The sequence below is a fragment of the Lynx canadensis genome, chromosome A2 (assembly GCF_007474595.2).
Source record: "Lynx canadensis isolate LIC74 chromosome A2, mLynCan4.pri.v2, whole genome shotgun sequence".
In the NCBI taxonomy this organism is placed as follows: domain Eukaryota; kingdom Metazoa; phylum Chordata; class Mammalia; order Carnivora; family Felidae; genus Lynx; species Lynx canadensis.
Window position 1 is genome coordinate 139,680,899 of NC_044304.2, and position 16,816 is coordinate 139,697,714.

General features: G+C 37.0%; 1 protein-coding gene and 1 non-coding gene across 19 annotated transcripts in view; one reads left to right on the forward strand and one right to left on the reverse strand.

The window, feature by feature from the left end:
* CADPS2 (calcium dependent secretion activator 2) overlaps positions 1–16,816 on the reverse strand; it is a 540,447-nt gene that overhangs the window by 256,028 nt on the left and 267,603 nt on the right. For all 18 annotated transcript variants that reach the window (XM_030308335.1, XM_030308333.1, XM_030308325.1 and 15 more), the window contains exon 7: positions 7,963–8,074. In XM_030308335.1, the coding sequence (XP_030164195.1) occupies positions 7,963–8,074 (112 nt within the window). The remainder of the gene's footprint in view (positions 1–7,962; positions 8,075–16,816) is intronic.
* On the forward strand, positions 9,881–9,987 carry LOC115509484. The gene has a single exon (XR_003967383.1). It is a non-coding gene; the product is annotated as a U6 spliceosomal RNA (small nuclear RNA).

Consider the following 16,816-nt stretch of genomic DNA (forward strand, 5'->3'; position numbering starts at 1 on the left):
AGGAGGTATAAACAACTTATTATAGTCTTTCCAAACTCAAGAACAATAAACAGCCCAATTAAAAATTGGGGAAGCTATTTGAACAGATTCATCAAAGAAGATGTATGGGTCAAGAAGATGAATGTATATACCAAGAAGATGTGTGGAAGACAAGCATGAAAAAAAAAATGTTCAACATGATCAGTATTAGTTGGTAGAGAAAAGAAAATTAAAACCATGAGGAAATAACACCATACTTCTTAGAAATAAGAGATAAGTACAGTGTATATGGTTTCTAATATTCTGTCTGGGGGAGAGGCAGACCTTTATTACTATGGGAAAACTGAAACACCAACTTCTGCTAACATAATCACCCACATGGACCCACCATGGAAGATGCCCATTTAAACCTGTTCACCCACTTGAATGTGAGTAGGTAAGAATATGCTTTCCTTTACCTCTACAGAGAAGATTTCAGCCAACTCCCTAGAGAAGGTCTGAGGCAGAGTCACTAACAACTGATTCATGTTATCAAAGGTGCTTTTCCTTCAAAGTCAGACTCTGAATGGTAAGTCTTCTCTAACTCTTCACGGCATGTGATTAATGAGCAGACATAATTAACTGCAGTTAGAAAAAACAGTTAGAAAAAATTTGCACCATCTATGAATCATCCATGGCCTTCCACCTGTCCGTGGTCCAGCTTGTCACTGGCACGGATCCTGAGACAGGACAGCAGAGTCCTGGGAGGGATGGCTATATGAAATGTCTAAAGGAGGATGAGACCTTTTCTGCGAATTTTAGTTTCAGAGAAGCTACGGTGCTTGCTAAAACTACAAAAACTAAAGTCCACAGTATAGGGTGAGTTCAATTAGGCATATGAAATGCAAATGAGTCTCCGTTCCATTTTGCAGTATATGATATTAATTCGCCGGCCACAGCAGCAGGCATCCAGTGCTGGCAATTTCAATAAAACTGGATATTAAATTTCGCTTTCAAAGTGAAGAAAAATACGTATTATGATTTTGCTAGCAGCTTCTCTAATGCTTGATTCATATGTAGATGAATCAAATTCACATAATGCTGGAAACTTTTTTTTAATCCAAATATAAATTTTGACGGTTTGAGTGAAGGAAAGGCCTAAAACGTTTTTTATGAATTTAACTGTATATTTATTTTTTGAAAAATTAGGATAGTTATTTAAAACATCTGTAGTCTACTCCTAACTTATTACTGTGTATGTTGAAATCAAAGTTCTATGATGACTGGGTATAAAGCAGGCAATTAGACAAATATTTAAAGTCTATGAGCTCTAAGGGCACCTGGGTGGCTCAGTTGGTTAAGTGGCTGACTTCAGCTCAGGTCACGATCTCATGGTCTGTGGGTTCGAGCCCCTGTCAGGCTCTGTGCTGACAGCTCAGAGCCCGGAGCTGCTAAGGATTCTGTCTCCCTCTTGCTTTCTGCCCCTTCCCCGCTCACTCTTTCTTTCTCTCTCTCAAAAATGAATAAACATTAAAAAAAATTGTTAAGTCTATGAGTTCTAACCAGTTATATATGGGATATCCAATTAAATATGCTAAGTTTGGCATTAATAATTAATGTGGCTGCTGAAAGTTTTAGCATTAACGAAAAACTTACAAAATTCAATCAAAGCCACACAAATGAGAAAAAGTGAAGAGGATATACGCCAGAAAAACAAGAGAGGCAAGAAAAAGAATATTAGACTGATCAGTTAATTAGAGCTCCTAAGACAACTATTTCTTTGCCTCCCAAGACGACAGACGGGTTAACATACCACTCAATTGCTTATTTCTCTTGTCAAGTTTCAAAAACAAATAAAAATTGTGCATATTCTGATCACTCTTGAGACAGATCTCCTTTGATGCTTCATAAAGCAAACAAGAAACAATGAAAAAGGCAAATATATAAGCTAATTTTTACTTGCTACATTAAGACATTACAAGCTGCTTGAAAGATAATAGTTCAATGTAATGGAGTAATCATTTCAGCAATTCTAATTTATCTTAATATTTAAAATGTATATGAAATTAACCACCAGCTGCTATTTCCTTATAGTATTTGTATTTGTAAAACAAACGTGACTGTCACTTTGAATTTATTGGGTATGAACATCTCCATGTTGAGAAATGTTAAATACAAGCAGATAGTCAAATAGAAAAAGTGAGAGAAATACATAAAATGAAACCTTAATTTCAAAAATATACCTACTCTAAAAATGTATATCTAAGAGATAATCAGACTGTTAGTCTTTTGCTATCTTAAAATATTTAATCAAATTAGAAGACGTTCTGGCTCCCCTGGAAAGGAAAATAGCTTCTCTGATTTGTGGGAGTCTCTATCCTCATGGGGGAAAAATGAGCATTCTTCTGTGGATACCGATGATGTGCTATCAAGACCATGAACTCAGCGCTTGAACAGACACTAACTAGGCTCTTTTTCTAACAACGGTTAGAATGCTTTGATAGAAACACTCCTAAAACTAAAAAGTTACTTGGGTGGAAACTTCAAATATTCATTTTGTACTAAAGAACACCATTCAGCAAGTTAAAAAGTTACCAAGGAGTACAAAAATTAATTCTGAAAGGCTCAATTGAAACTCCATTGTCCACAAATAGATGTCCTGGAAGCAATTTGGATTTTTATACGGCTATGTTAAGTAAGCCTTGCCTTTAAAGTTTTGGGGACAAAATCATCTTAATTTTTTTTTTTAATTTAGGCAGAGCTGACACATAATGTGACATTAGTTTTAGGGATACAAACACAGTGATTCGACAAGTTTATACATTATACTATGCTCATCAAAAGCATAGCTACCATAAAGTACTATTGCAGTATCATTGATGAACGATATACTTTTGGGTGCTTGATTGGTCAACTGTTTCCTTGCTAGAACAAGCCCATAATAGGAAAAATTCCCTGTTCTGTCTCCAGGTATTCCCTAAGGCACCTGGTAGAGGGTTGGCCACCAATTCAGATGAAAAATCTCCATATGCCACCTCCATTTCTATAAATAAGTATTTGCACCTGCCATCTCCAAACGAAATCTGCATGCCAAGTACTTTCCAAAGAACATAACCTTCAACTGGCCAATGCCTACTTAAATTTGAACTATCATTTTACAAAACTATATGCTAGAGAAGATTTTCTCTTATCCCTGGGTGTTACCAGTTCTCAACTCCAGCTGCTTAGTGACACTATTTGTACCAGTGCTTCTCAACCCTATGTGCACACTGTTAGTTCCTGAGAGGTGCTTAAAATGCTCCTTCCTGGACTCACCCCCAACCAACCAAAAGATGAGTGTGGGCCTATAACCTGAGTCTTTTCATGCACTTCCTAGGGGTTCTTTATGTGCACAGACAGTTGAGTGGCACTATGACATAGAAGAGTACAGCCAGAGAGGAACATCTGGGTGGCTCAGTTAAGCTTCTGACTCTTGATTTTGACTCAGGTCACAATCTCATGATTTGTGACATCGAGCCCCACAGAGGGTTCCATGCTGACAGCATGCAGCAAGTTTGGGATTCTCTCTCCCTTCCTCCCTATCAAAACAAATAAACGTAAAAAGAAAGTGCCTCCAGAGATTACTGTAGGAAGATGCAAATTATGGCATAAAATATTATGAAATGCATAAAATGGCATTAGCTTAAATAACATTTGGTTCCTGCCTTAAGCCATGAAATTAAATGGGCCCATATTCATACCAAGATTTGTAAAATACTGCCAAATTTCCTCATCTTATCAGGTGTACTGTTTAATGATTTAGAATATAGGCTTTGGGATCAGAAAACCCAAGTTCAAATACTGACTCTTGCACTTGCTGAGAGGTCTTAATCAGATTCTCACTTTCTGTCTCAACATGGGATGAGACTACCATCCTCAAAGAGGATTCAATGGGGCAAAGAGTCTGATTTCGTTCTCTTGCATTCAAGTTTCATCTATGTTGTTGCATGAATTAATAGTTTATTTCTTTTTATCACTGAATAGCATTTCATTTTATGGATGTACCACAGTTTATGTATCAGTTCCTCCATTGAAAGACATGTTAATGCTTCCAGTTTTTAGTGACTAGGAATAAAGCTGTTATCAACATTCACGTACAGATACTAAGTAATAAACCTCAGGTAAATACCTAAGAGGGCAACCTCTGGGAAATATGGCATGTCTAGATTTCACTTAAAAACACTGGCAGGGGCGCCTGGGTGGCGCAGTCGGTTAAGCGTCCGACTTCAGCCAGGTCACGATCTCGCGGTCCGGGAGTTCGAGCCCCGCGTCGGGCTCTGGGCTGATGGCTCAGAGCCTGGAGCCTGTTTCCGATTCTGTGTCTCCCTCTCTCTCTGCCCCTCCCCCATTCATGCTCTGTCTCTCTCTGTCCCAAAAATAAATAAACGTTGAAAAACACTGGCAAACTGTATTCCCAAAGTAGCTGTACAATTTTGCATTTCTACCCAGCAGAGATCAAGTTTGTTGTTTTATATCCTTGTCAGCACTTGTTATTGTCAGCTTTCTTGTACCTTAGCCATTTTACCAACTGTACAGTGGTGGGGTCTCCTTGTGGTATCTATCTATTTTAGGGACTGTGCTGCTCATCTTTAAATTCAACACAATTTTGCTACACAAAATTTTAATTAGAAAACTTCACTTTAAAACTAGGATCTCCAGGTATCGATTTGTAAAAATTTACACTGTAAATTTCAGATCATGTAAGGCTTTTTCCTTCAAATTAAAAAAAAAAAAAATAAAGAAAAAACCCAACTGTTTCTGCTTCCCAATATAAAAGTAGATAGCTATACCAGCAAACATTACTAGTAGCTCTACCAGCCAGAGATGATCACCAGTTTTTTTTATTATTATTATTTTAGAGAGTAAGAGAGAGTGTGATGGGGAGATGGGGCAAGGGCGAGGAAGAATCTTATGCAGGCTCCACACTCAGCACACAATCCCAACATGGGGCTTGATCCATCAACCCTGGGATCGTGACCTGAGCCGAAATCGAGTCGGACACTCAACCGACTGAGCCACCCAGGTGCCCTGATCACCGCCAGTTTCTTCTAATCGTGCACGCGTATGTGCATGGACTCAGACTACAATACATCTGAAGACCCCAAGTTTAAAGCAGAAAGGAATCGGATATGTTTGAGGAAAGGAAGAAAGCCAAGTCTGAAGGCAAGAGGACAGTAAGCAAGATGGCTCTAACAGGAGACTTAAAGGTCAGTTCATGTAGATCAGGGTTCTTCAACGTTGGGGTGTCTTGAAATTACCAGGAGGCCCGGTTAAAACACTGCGGCACACCACCTTCAGAGTTTTTGGTCCAGCAGATCTAGTTCAAGGCCTGAGAATCTGCATTTCTAACTCTTCCAGGTGCTGATATCGCTGATCCGGGGTCCCATCTTGAGAACCATTCTTGGACATGCTACACCATGATGAGGACTCTGATTTTTAATAAAAATTTTTTATGTTTATTTTTGAGAGAGAGCGAGAGCAGGGGAGGGGCAGAGAGAGAGGGAGACACAGAATCTGGAGCAAGCTCCAGGCTCTGCACTGTCAGCACAGAGCCCCATGTGGGGCTCGAACCCATGAGCTGTGAGATCATGACCTGAGTCAAAGTCAGACACTTAATTGACCGAGACACCCAGGCTCCCTGAGGAGTCTGATTTTTGTTCCAAATAAATGAGAAGATACTCGAAGATTTTTAGGGCAGAATGATGTGATTTGTTTAGAATTTTAAATAGATCATAGTGGCTGAGGTGTGAAAGCTAGATCAGAGGGGACAACATGATAAATGGGAAAGTAGTAAGGAGACTATTAGCAGCAAGGAAGGATGGTGTCCTGAATTAGGGTAGAGGAGAAATTAAGATGTGGACGTATTCAGAATAAATTTAGGGAAAGCTGACAGAACTTGCAAATAGATGGAGCGTTAAGGTGATGGAAGGAGAAACAAAGTATATGTCATGTCACGGACTTAAAAACTACCTCTACGGAAAACTTTATGGGGTTGCTAATCACAAGTTCTATTTCAGAAATATTTAGTTCAAGATAACTGTTAAATGCAACTTAGAAATACTAAGTATGTGGATTGGATATACAAATCTGAAGCTCCGAGAAAGAAAAATTTTAACTTGGAAGTTATTGCCACATAAATGATATTTATAATCATGGAACCTACTCAGATCATTAGGGTAGTTCAATGATCCTTAATGGATCCTTAAGGGTGATTTTGCACACCTCCCAGGGTGCAATGTCTGGACACATTTTTGACCATCTTGACTTAAGGCTGGGTGCACTACTGGCATCTGACCAGAGGCCAGGGATGCTGCTAAATATAAAGTGTACAGAAAGGATTCTAACAACAAAGCACTTTCCTGCTCAAAATATCAATAGTGCTGAGGTTGAGAAACCCTTGTATGGAAAGAAAACCTGTCTTGTATGAAGAGGGCAAAGGAGCATGAGGCCTTTCTCAGATATACTAATAACTGGGAAGCATATCACTTCCATACCCTATTTAAAACCTGCTTAGGAGGGCACCTGCTGGGATGAGCACTGGGTGTTGTATGGAAACCAATTTGACAATAAATTTCATATATTGAAAAAAAATAACTCCAATAATACTTTTTTATTAAGTATTTAAAAAATAAATAAATAAATGAATTAAAAATATCTAAAGAATTACCTTATAGCATTAGACTTAAAATGGCTGCTATTTGAGTGTGGAAAATAGTCATAAGGAAATAGGGTAAAATTAATAATAGTTTAAGTGAAAAACCTGATTTATAAATCCATCGGATCATACGGAGTCTCCAAAGGTCTTCTATAAGATTATGCTATCTGTACATGTACCTTTGCTGAATGAGTTAAGCGCACAAATATGTAAGCACATGAATGAATGAATGATACGGCCTAGCTCTTAGGTCTTAACAAATACACCTAACAAGGAAACAGAAGAGGAAACCTGGAATATGAATATAGATTCTCAATTTCTGGAGTGTACCCACACTCCAGATTCACAAAATCCCTAGAAATGGGAAACTCTAATCAGGTAAAGGAGACACAAGAGGATACAGATTTGAAATGAATCAAAAGCCCAACTTTGGGGGAAAAAATTTTCAATATACCCAAATGATCCTAGTATCCTTCAACATCCACCATCACATAAGCTGTCTGTCCATCATTACCAGAAATTTTCAGGTAAGATTTCTGAAGGCTTTAATCTCTGAAAAATACCTATGAGTTCAGTCTTCAGGTCTCGGTAAGAGAGATCCACATTAGAGAAGGTAACTTTATAGCCTACTCATTGTAGCACATGTACTTTATAAATGGGACTGCAGATAATCTTTCACACAGAGAGGTGTTAAGATCACAAATCCACCCTCATCTTAATGCACTGCCAGCAAGAGCTGAGTATAGTGGAAAGACCCTGGAATTGCGGATAAATATATTCTAGGTATGAAGTGAGTACAGGAAAAAAAAAAAAATCCAGAGTTAAAAGATACGTGAAAAAGACCTACTCACAGGGAAAACACGAGAGATTGAGACAGAAATACCTTTAGATATTCTATAATTAGTCTAATCATAATGGACCTGAACAGATGGACTTTAAATATCAAGATGCTTCTTTCAACCCATAGACGGAAATGTTTAAATGACAATTACCTTTCACCCAAAAGAACAAGTTGCCCTGTGCCATAAACACCCAATGACCAATGCACGTGTAAGCAAAACGGGTCCCTGACTATGATCTTATATACAACCTTTATATACCCAAAGCCTATCACAGTATTTTCTCTGTTATTGACAGTTGCCTTTAATAGATTAGAGCTATTAATCCGGGACAATGGAAAATTACAAGTAAATTATTTTATTTAGGTTTCCAACAGTAAGTTCACACACACATATTGGTCCACCTTAACTGTAAAGCACAAGAAGTAACAGTTGTGTGACCTCAAGCACACAGGACTGACCACAACTCACCCTTCCCAGTTCTTTATCTTCAAGGGCCAGGACCCCAGTGCTTTCCGTGAAGAGTTTTACTTTGACCACAGGCCGAGGATGGGTGGTGGTGAAATCACCTTGAGTTCCCCATCTGCAATTAAGGAACAAAGATTTTCTTTAAAATGCAGCATTAATTTTTTTTTTCCCTGACAGATGTATCTCCTTAGAAGGCCCATTAAGCAATGCAGAATCTTTTGTGCTCAATGAGATTTTTAGCTTTGCTTTTGTTTCTGACAGATGGCAGAGTCAAGGAGGAAAAATAACAGTAAGTTTTATAGCTTATCAGCTTATAATAATTCCAAAGCTGTTCCAAAAGTTAGCACATTAGAGTATATAACAGAGTGTGCAATAAGAATTTAGGTTAAGGTAAAGCATTATATACGGAGCTACTAAACTCTACTATTTTATTAATTCAAATACAAATTATAACCCAATTTTTACAGATGCCTGGAGGATATTGCTAAAAGTTTCTTTATATAAGAGGTAGTTTCACAGAAAACTATTTTTTGCATGCTAAAAACTTTATCCCATAACTTCTTGGGAAGTCTTTACTAGATATTTTATACTTTAAAAAGTGGAGGTAATTATCTCACATCTATTACTTTATGATTTTTAAACGCTTCTGTCAAAAGGAAATAAATAAGCACTATAAAAATAGGAGTATTTTACAGTTAATTTCCCAATACACTCTCCTAGGAATGCAGTAAGTCTGTCGACATCTGGCTTTTCAAATCATCATAACAAAATAACATTTTTCTTGGCTTATCTTTTAATTAATAGCATCTCAGCTTTACCACACACCAGTTCATCCTAGTGTGCTTACAAACTCAACTGGCATACACCTGATATTAAAAAATCTTATCACTGTTTCTCATAACGCTAGGATCACAGGCATGAAATGCAGCACAGCATCAAGAAAATGCCATTGAGAAAAACACACTAAAGTGAGATTTAACACAATAAGGATTCCTGCTACAAATAAATCATCATGTTAAAAATATTAATTTTCTCCTCTTATTTTAAAAAAATGAATTTACCATTTTCAAGGCATTATCTAAACTTTATTTTATAAACCATATTCAGAAAGCTTGGGAAATAAAAAAAATGGAGGAAGTCTAATAAAAACTGAATAACTGATGTCTTCCTTCCCTACCACAACAGTGATAACACTGTAATACGTGTACAGTAAAGCAGAGGCCATTTCAGTGGCCGAAGAAACTAGTATGTAGCTATAATTTGTCCTCCTGAAATTAAAGTCGTATGCCAGAGGGAAAAGAGACATTCAGTTAGAATGGAAAAGCAGCTTAATTTTTATTTTAGACTTCTAGAAAGGGGTTAGCAAAGAATCTTTTTTGCCGTTTCATAGAATTAAGATGGTCTGAGATAAAGTAGAGCTAAATAAATAAAACTAAAAGTAAAACAGATTCAGAACCAAAATAAGGGAGTAGAGAAAAATTCTCAATTTAGTGCGTAGGATCTTAAGACTTGAATAGTCAAGGCTATCCAGATGACAACTCTAGAGTAAATTCCCACGACATACTAGCCTTTACTTCGTGTCATGTGGTTCAATTTGGGAAACTAAACCCTTTGAGACATTTCCTTACAAGTGAAATCAAAGATCTGTAGTAACCATGTAGACACAGCCTAACAGTTTTACATAGAATCTGCTCATCTTTTAAACTAATTCTCTTCATAAAAATTCCTTTGTTATTTTCTTCCCTCTAATGTCAAAAGCCTTTGCAAGTGCTTACACTGTTTTCTATGATGGTATGTAACCCCCCATCTACTGCAATTCTCCAAAGCGAAAAGTACTGATGACCACATTAACCATCACTGGGAGACTGTGAATTTCATCTCTTACTCCCATCTCTCTGCCACTTTACATGAAGGAAAATGCATGCTCTCTTAGGCAGCACATATACCAAAACTGGAATAATACAGAGAAGAACAGCATGGCCCCTTTGCAAGGATGATAACACGAAGGGAAATGCATTGCCATTTCCACTGCTAGAGTAAGATAAACCACAATGCATATGTAAAGAACTATGCTCACTCATGATCCCATGAACCTCCACAAAATTGCCTTGTACCTCAGATCCTTCATAAACAGAGATCTTCAACAACTCTTCATTGATGGGGTTCAGGACAGGCCACTCCAATATATGCCATGTTGGCATATTACCTTGAATTAAAGTTACTGAAGAAACAGGAGATGCAACAAGGAAACTAGGACTCTTCCTTTGTCCCCCTGAAAGCAGGAAATAAATCTCCTACGTGAAAGGTACCCTCCCCTACCCCCCAAACCGGAAGGCAGAAGACATCCTTATTACCAGAGACAGGAAATTTAGGGCCAAGGAAATTACATGAACAAACCTCATTACTTCTTTACTAACTTACTATCCCCAAAGCCCAAACTTCTTTTGACTTCAGTTCTTCACAAATTTATTGTTTGTCTAAGAGATCTAAAAGCTGCCTGCTTTGGTCACTTTGAGTTTCTATTTCATATATGTACAAATTAAATTTGTTTTTCTATTTTTTTAATGTTACTTTATTTGACAGTGGGGGAGGGGCAAAGGAAGAGAGAGAGAGAGAGAAAGAGAGAGAGGAGGAGAGAGGGAGGGAAGGAAAGACAGAGAGACAGACAGACAGACAATAAATATCCCAAGTAGACTCCATGCCCAGCACAGAGTCTGACTTGGGGCTTGATCCCATGACCGTAAGATCAAAACCTGAGCCAAAACCACGAGTCAGACACTTAATTGGCCGAGTCACCCAGGCACCCCAGTTTTTGTTTTTCTTATGTCAATTATTAGACCAAAGAACCTACCAGAAAGGAAAAGTATCCCACCCCTATATCTTCAGTCTTTATTCAGTAGACCTCTCTCATCTAATAAAAACAGTTTATTGTGTAAATTAGACAATAAGTATCTAAAGATGAGATGCAGTTTAAAGAATAAAAAATCAGCATTCCCACTACCCCAGGTTACAATGGAGAATATACCAGTACATGAGGAAAGTCCTCTTTGTGCCCTGCCCTGATCACATCTTCCTCTCATCCCAACCCCACACCATAAGATTAGCTAGGATTCTGGGTTCTGTATTAGTAATTGTCTCGGCTTTCTTTTTAAAGGGAGGATCTTTAGCATTTTACCTCTAGAGGTGATCATTGCTCCAGGTGTCCTGTAATTGGTCTTTAATGGGTAAAGAAAATAATCTTCTTTTCCTAGTTCATTATATACCCACAAATAAATCGGAATATAGGTCTTTCATACACATATATCAGATATGGGATATACATCATGGTATATTACCTATGTCCTAGATTTTATATATATCCTCCTATGGATTGTTTTGAAGTTTATTTATTTTGGGAATGAGCAAGGGAGGGGCAGAGAGAGAGGAGGACAGAGGATATGAAGCAGGTTCTATGCTGACAGCAGAGAGCGCAATGTGGGGCTCAAATTCACGAACTGTGAAATCATGACCTGAGCCAAAGTCAGAGGCTTAACTGACTGAGCCATCCGGGTAAAGAAATATATATATATGTGTCTATATATATACACACACACTATATATCTATCATAAATCTAGACCACAGATCTTACCTATCTGTAATCCAGAAATGAATGTTCTATTAAACTTTTTCCTGTACCTCCTGAGATGGTAATTACAGTGGTTTATATGGATTTTTTTTTTTTTTTTTTTTGCTTTTCAGAGATAAACCTAATTTCCTATCTTAAAAAAAAACACACAGATTTATGATGCTGTAGTTTATGCTGTATAATTTTCATCAATGAAACCAGCCTGTAGATTTACATTCTTGTATTTTCCTGTTTTTCTTACGCTAGTTTTACTGAAGCAGTTGAACACTGCCACATTTTTATTATCTGGAAGAGTTTGCAATAAATGAGAATTATCTGTTCTTGGAATTTATCCATTAAGATGTTTGGGTGCAGTGTTTCTTTGTGGTAATGAAGCATTTGATGCTGATTCTGTTTCTTCACAGGTTATAGTTATAAAACTATTCCAGTTTTCTATTTAAGCCACTTTGATATATTACTAGAAAAAGTTATTTCATCCACATGAAAGTATTTGCATGAGGGCACCTAGGTGGCTCAGTTGCTTAAGCAGCCAACTTGATTTCGGCTCAGATCATGATCTCACAGTTGTGGGATCAAGCCCCAAGTCAGGGTCTGTGCTGGGCAGGGAATCTACTTGGGATTCTCTCTCTCTCTCTCTGACCCTCCACCATGCATGCTCTAACCCCCCTTTCTCAAAATAAACTTAAAATTCCTCTTATCTTTTGCGTCTATGGCATCTGTAGTTAAGTATCTTTCCTCATTCCTCATCTTCTTTTTTTCCCCACTTTTAACTTTGACATAAGTTTGTCTTATTATTCTCTTCAAATTACTATTGCTGGACTTTGATGATCTCCACTGCACGCTTGTTTTCTATTTCATTAAATTCCTCTTTTTTATTTTATCTTAATTTATCAGTGTTAAAAATGTAGAACTGTAGAATTAACTTGAATGCATGGCTCATTAATTTCAAGCCTTTATTTTGTTCTAAGCATTCAAGCTTAGCATTGTAAGAATTTCAGGCTATACATTTCCCTTAACCACCTTAAGTACAGCATCCCCCAAACTGACATTACTTTTGTTATTATTTGGCTCTTTTCAGGTGTGTTCTAGAATTTGTAAATGCAGTTTTCCTTTTCCTAGATAAGCCCTATGCTTATTGCATTAGGTTAGCAAGGGATAATATAACTTACAGGATACTAATCTTCTGAAATAACTGAAACTAGCTTTTATATATTCCAAAATATGTAGGTAGGGGTGTGTGTGTTTAACTCTTCCATGAGTACTTGGAAATGCAAAGTATTTTCCACTGTGGGTACAATGTTGTATATGTGGACATTAGATCATGCTTGTTAACTGTGAAAATCTATTTTATCATTACTGATTTTTTGGTGTTCTTTATATAGCAAGGTAGAAGTATCATCCTCTCCCATCAACCTAGGGATTTTGACAATTTCCCTTTATCTTTTTGTCAACTTTTGGTATCCTATTCGGTGATGTAAAAGATTTAATAGTAACCCTGGCCTTTTAATATGAAGTGTTTATCTTTTATAATTTGAAGGCCATGAATACTTTTCTACCATTATACTTGTGTAAAATTAGTGAACACTATGCCAGGAATGGTAATAAGTACAACACATGCTTAGAGAAGTCACATGAGGAACCTAATCAACATATGGCAAGTATAGATAGTAATTTATTAGAAAACAAAGAGCTAAATTTTATAGGAAGCCACTAGTAATCCAGAACTTGGAACAATGCAGGATCTCCATTCTCAAAACCTATGCCAATGAGGGCGGGAAACAGGAATATCACAAGCCCTGGTAAAGCAATCTGCAAGAATGTTATCTACCTAACAAGGTCTGGGACCACCTGAGTCAAGGGCATGGAACATTAATGGTCAGCTCCTGTGAAATGAGAGAGCATTAAATAACATGCTTTCAGGCAGAGATAAGCAAACGCACAAGGGGACTGGCAGATCCTAACTTCAACAGCCAGAGGACTAAGCTTTTATGATATTCGACAAAAATGTGCAAATATAAAGGGGTGCCTAAGTATACAGTAGCACTTAATAGCCCTCATAAATCCCAAATTCCAGAATACAAACAAACTAGCACCCCTTTGATAATTTTTTTAATGTTTATTTTTGAGAGAGAGACATAGCACGAGCGGGGTATGGGCAGAGGGAGCCAACCCAAAGCAGGCTCCAGGCTCCCAGCTGCCAGCAGAGAGGCTGACACGGGATTCAAACTCACCAACAGCGAGATCGTGACCTGAGCCAAAGTCAAATGCTCAACTGACTGAACCACCCAGGTGACCTGAGAATTTCTAAGAACTAACGTTAAAAGATATATACAGTTAGAAAATGCTTATGAATTCTACAATAAATGAATTAAAAACCAAAGTCCTCCTTCCTATACCCAACCCCCCAAAAGGGCAGGGGAAGGAAGGAAGATAATAGGTGAATATTTTCAACATTCACCAAGATGTTTCCTTGTTTTTTACTTAACTGGCATGTTTAAATACTTCCAGGAATTAATACCAGTTATTATCTTCCTACTATTTTCTCTGTATTCTGTGATAAAATAATACGTTTCCCTTGCTGTCAATTTGCTTTGACTCAAAATACATTGCCTTTTTCCACTTCTATGCATGTATTATTTATGAGGATTCAGACTTCCAGTGTAAATCTTCAAAAGAATAAAATATCTACAAAGCACCTGTACGGGGACAGCAGGACTTCCTGGCTAAGCAAACACAGGGCAGCTAACATACCAACTGAAGAAACTGATATTAATTACGTATTTGCTACTAAATTAAGTATCCTGGAAATTCACATGATGAGCCAAAATATATGTACATGTCTATTCATCTAGTAAAACTATTTCTAGGAATCTTCCCTAACAAAATAATCATGAGTACTGAAAAGACTAGCAGCAGAAACATATTCACTACAGCACCATGTATAACAGCAAAAGTAAGCATCTCAAATATCTAATATTTAAGGAAATTATGTAAGTTAGTGGCACACAATGGAGTATTTTGCTGCTACTTAAAATGATGGCTATGAAGGGGATATGGGGTGATATGAAGGTGATATGGTAATGTGGAAACGAAAACAATCTGGACCTCTTATTCTCTCAAAAACCATACTGAGTACTTCCTTCATATGTGCCAGACAATACTCTAGTGTCAACCAAAGTCTCCACTCTCTTGGAACTGATACTCTAATAGATTATAGATAACAAATAATTTGATTACATACTGTAATATATACACAACATAGAACACCTCACCCTGTGTTCTCAACAGCTGGATACTTCTCATGCGTCTTACAGCATCGGGAGAACCAGGTTTAAAATGGGACCGAAAAGGATTCTCAAAAAGTATCAGCATATTTGTTTCAAAGTACGTTGAAAGTCATCAACACTGCAACAGTTATCAAAAATCATTCAAATCCCTTAATTCAAAATTCTTCTTGTGAACATATAATGCATACATGATGATAAAAGATAAAACTAAAAAGAAGACTCAATCCACGTTCCTTAGCTATGACCAGCACTGATGAATAGGGTGTATGTAATTTGAAAAATTATTTCATCTATCCATGCCTCCATCCTTTTATCCATCCAGCTGTGGAGCTGGCAGTGGGAAACGGTAGGCATTAAAAAAAAAAAAAATTAAGAAAACAGATCCTGTCCCTAGATGAGCTCAGACTGGTAGGGGAAAAAGACCTATAAACTCATAAATATAAATAATAAACCCAATCACACAGAATTGAACAAGCTTTCTAAACAGCACTTTTAAAAATTTCTTCTGAGATCAGGCACTTTCTCTTTATAGTCATCTAAATTTCTTTTATGACTTTCTTTTTTATTATCATTGTCCATTTATCTATTACACTAGGCTTTCTATCTAGGAGGCTTTCTTTTGATTTTAAAAAACTAAAATAAAGAAAGGCATTTACTGTTTCTGATATATACGGCAAATTTGCCACAGCTGGTGATTTTCTATTTAACTCTTTCCAGGGCTTTTTTTTTTAAATGTATACTTTTAAAATATTAGACAGTCAAGTTCTAGCAATGTGATTTATAGTACTGGATTTTGACATCCTAAAGAGTCTTTACTTAACCAAGGATGATATAAATATTAACCTTTATTTCTTCCACGTTTCCACTATTTAAACCTTCAAGTTGTCTAAAATTTAACAGTGATATTAAATGGTATTTTCCCTTAATTTCTCATCTATCCAATCTCACTTAGTTTAGAAATCAAATATACTTGTGGTATTATTATATAAACTGGGGTTTGATTTTGAACTTTGTCTTCAAGATAGACCTCCTGAGCTGGGCTATACTGTTTGAACTGTTGTGGCTTTATGAGATATTAGAATACCAGTTAGTACAAGAAGGAACTAGATATTTCCAACTTACTACATTTCTATTCAATAAAAAGGGAGTTCTCTCCATTTATTAAGATCTATTCTAATTTTTTTTGTAAAGTCTTAAACTTTTTCCTTCTTCCATGCAGGTAAGTCCTACACATTCTGTGTTAAAATTATTGCATAGTTTTTTAATTTTTCTTTTACGTTTATTTACTTTGTGAGAGGGAGTGGGGGAGGAGCAAACAGAGAGGGAGTGAGAGAGAATCCCAGGCAGGCTCTGCAACTGCTGGCACAGAGCCTGATGTGGGGCTCGAGCCAATGAACCGTGAGCTCATGACATGAGCTGAAACCAAGCATCGGATACCTAACCGACTGAGCCACCCAGGGACCCCACTTTCATAGTATTTTATATTTTGGAATTCTAAGGAAACTGTGTCCTTTATGTTATCTGACAATTGCTGGTAGACAAGAACGTTATGAACTCTTTTTATAAGTAATAGTTTTGCCTCACTTCCAATCCAGTGAAACCTTCAATGTTTTCATGACCAAATTACCATTAATCCTATTACAAAAACTGAGTTACTAAAATAATCGATTAACAATGACCTATAATTACAAAAACATCACTAATTTTCTAGCAGAAAACATGAAATCAGTATCTAACTAAAGGGGAAGAAGTTAAAGTCTTTTTTTTTAAGTTTATTTATTTTTTATTTATTTTGAGAGACAACACATGTGCATGCACAAAGTACAGGTAGAGAGAAGAGATAAGAGAATCCCGAGCAGGCTCTGCTCTGTCACTGCAGAGCCTAATGCAGGGTTTGAAGCCATGATCTGTGAGATCATGACCTAGGCCGAAATCAACAGTCAG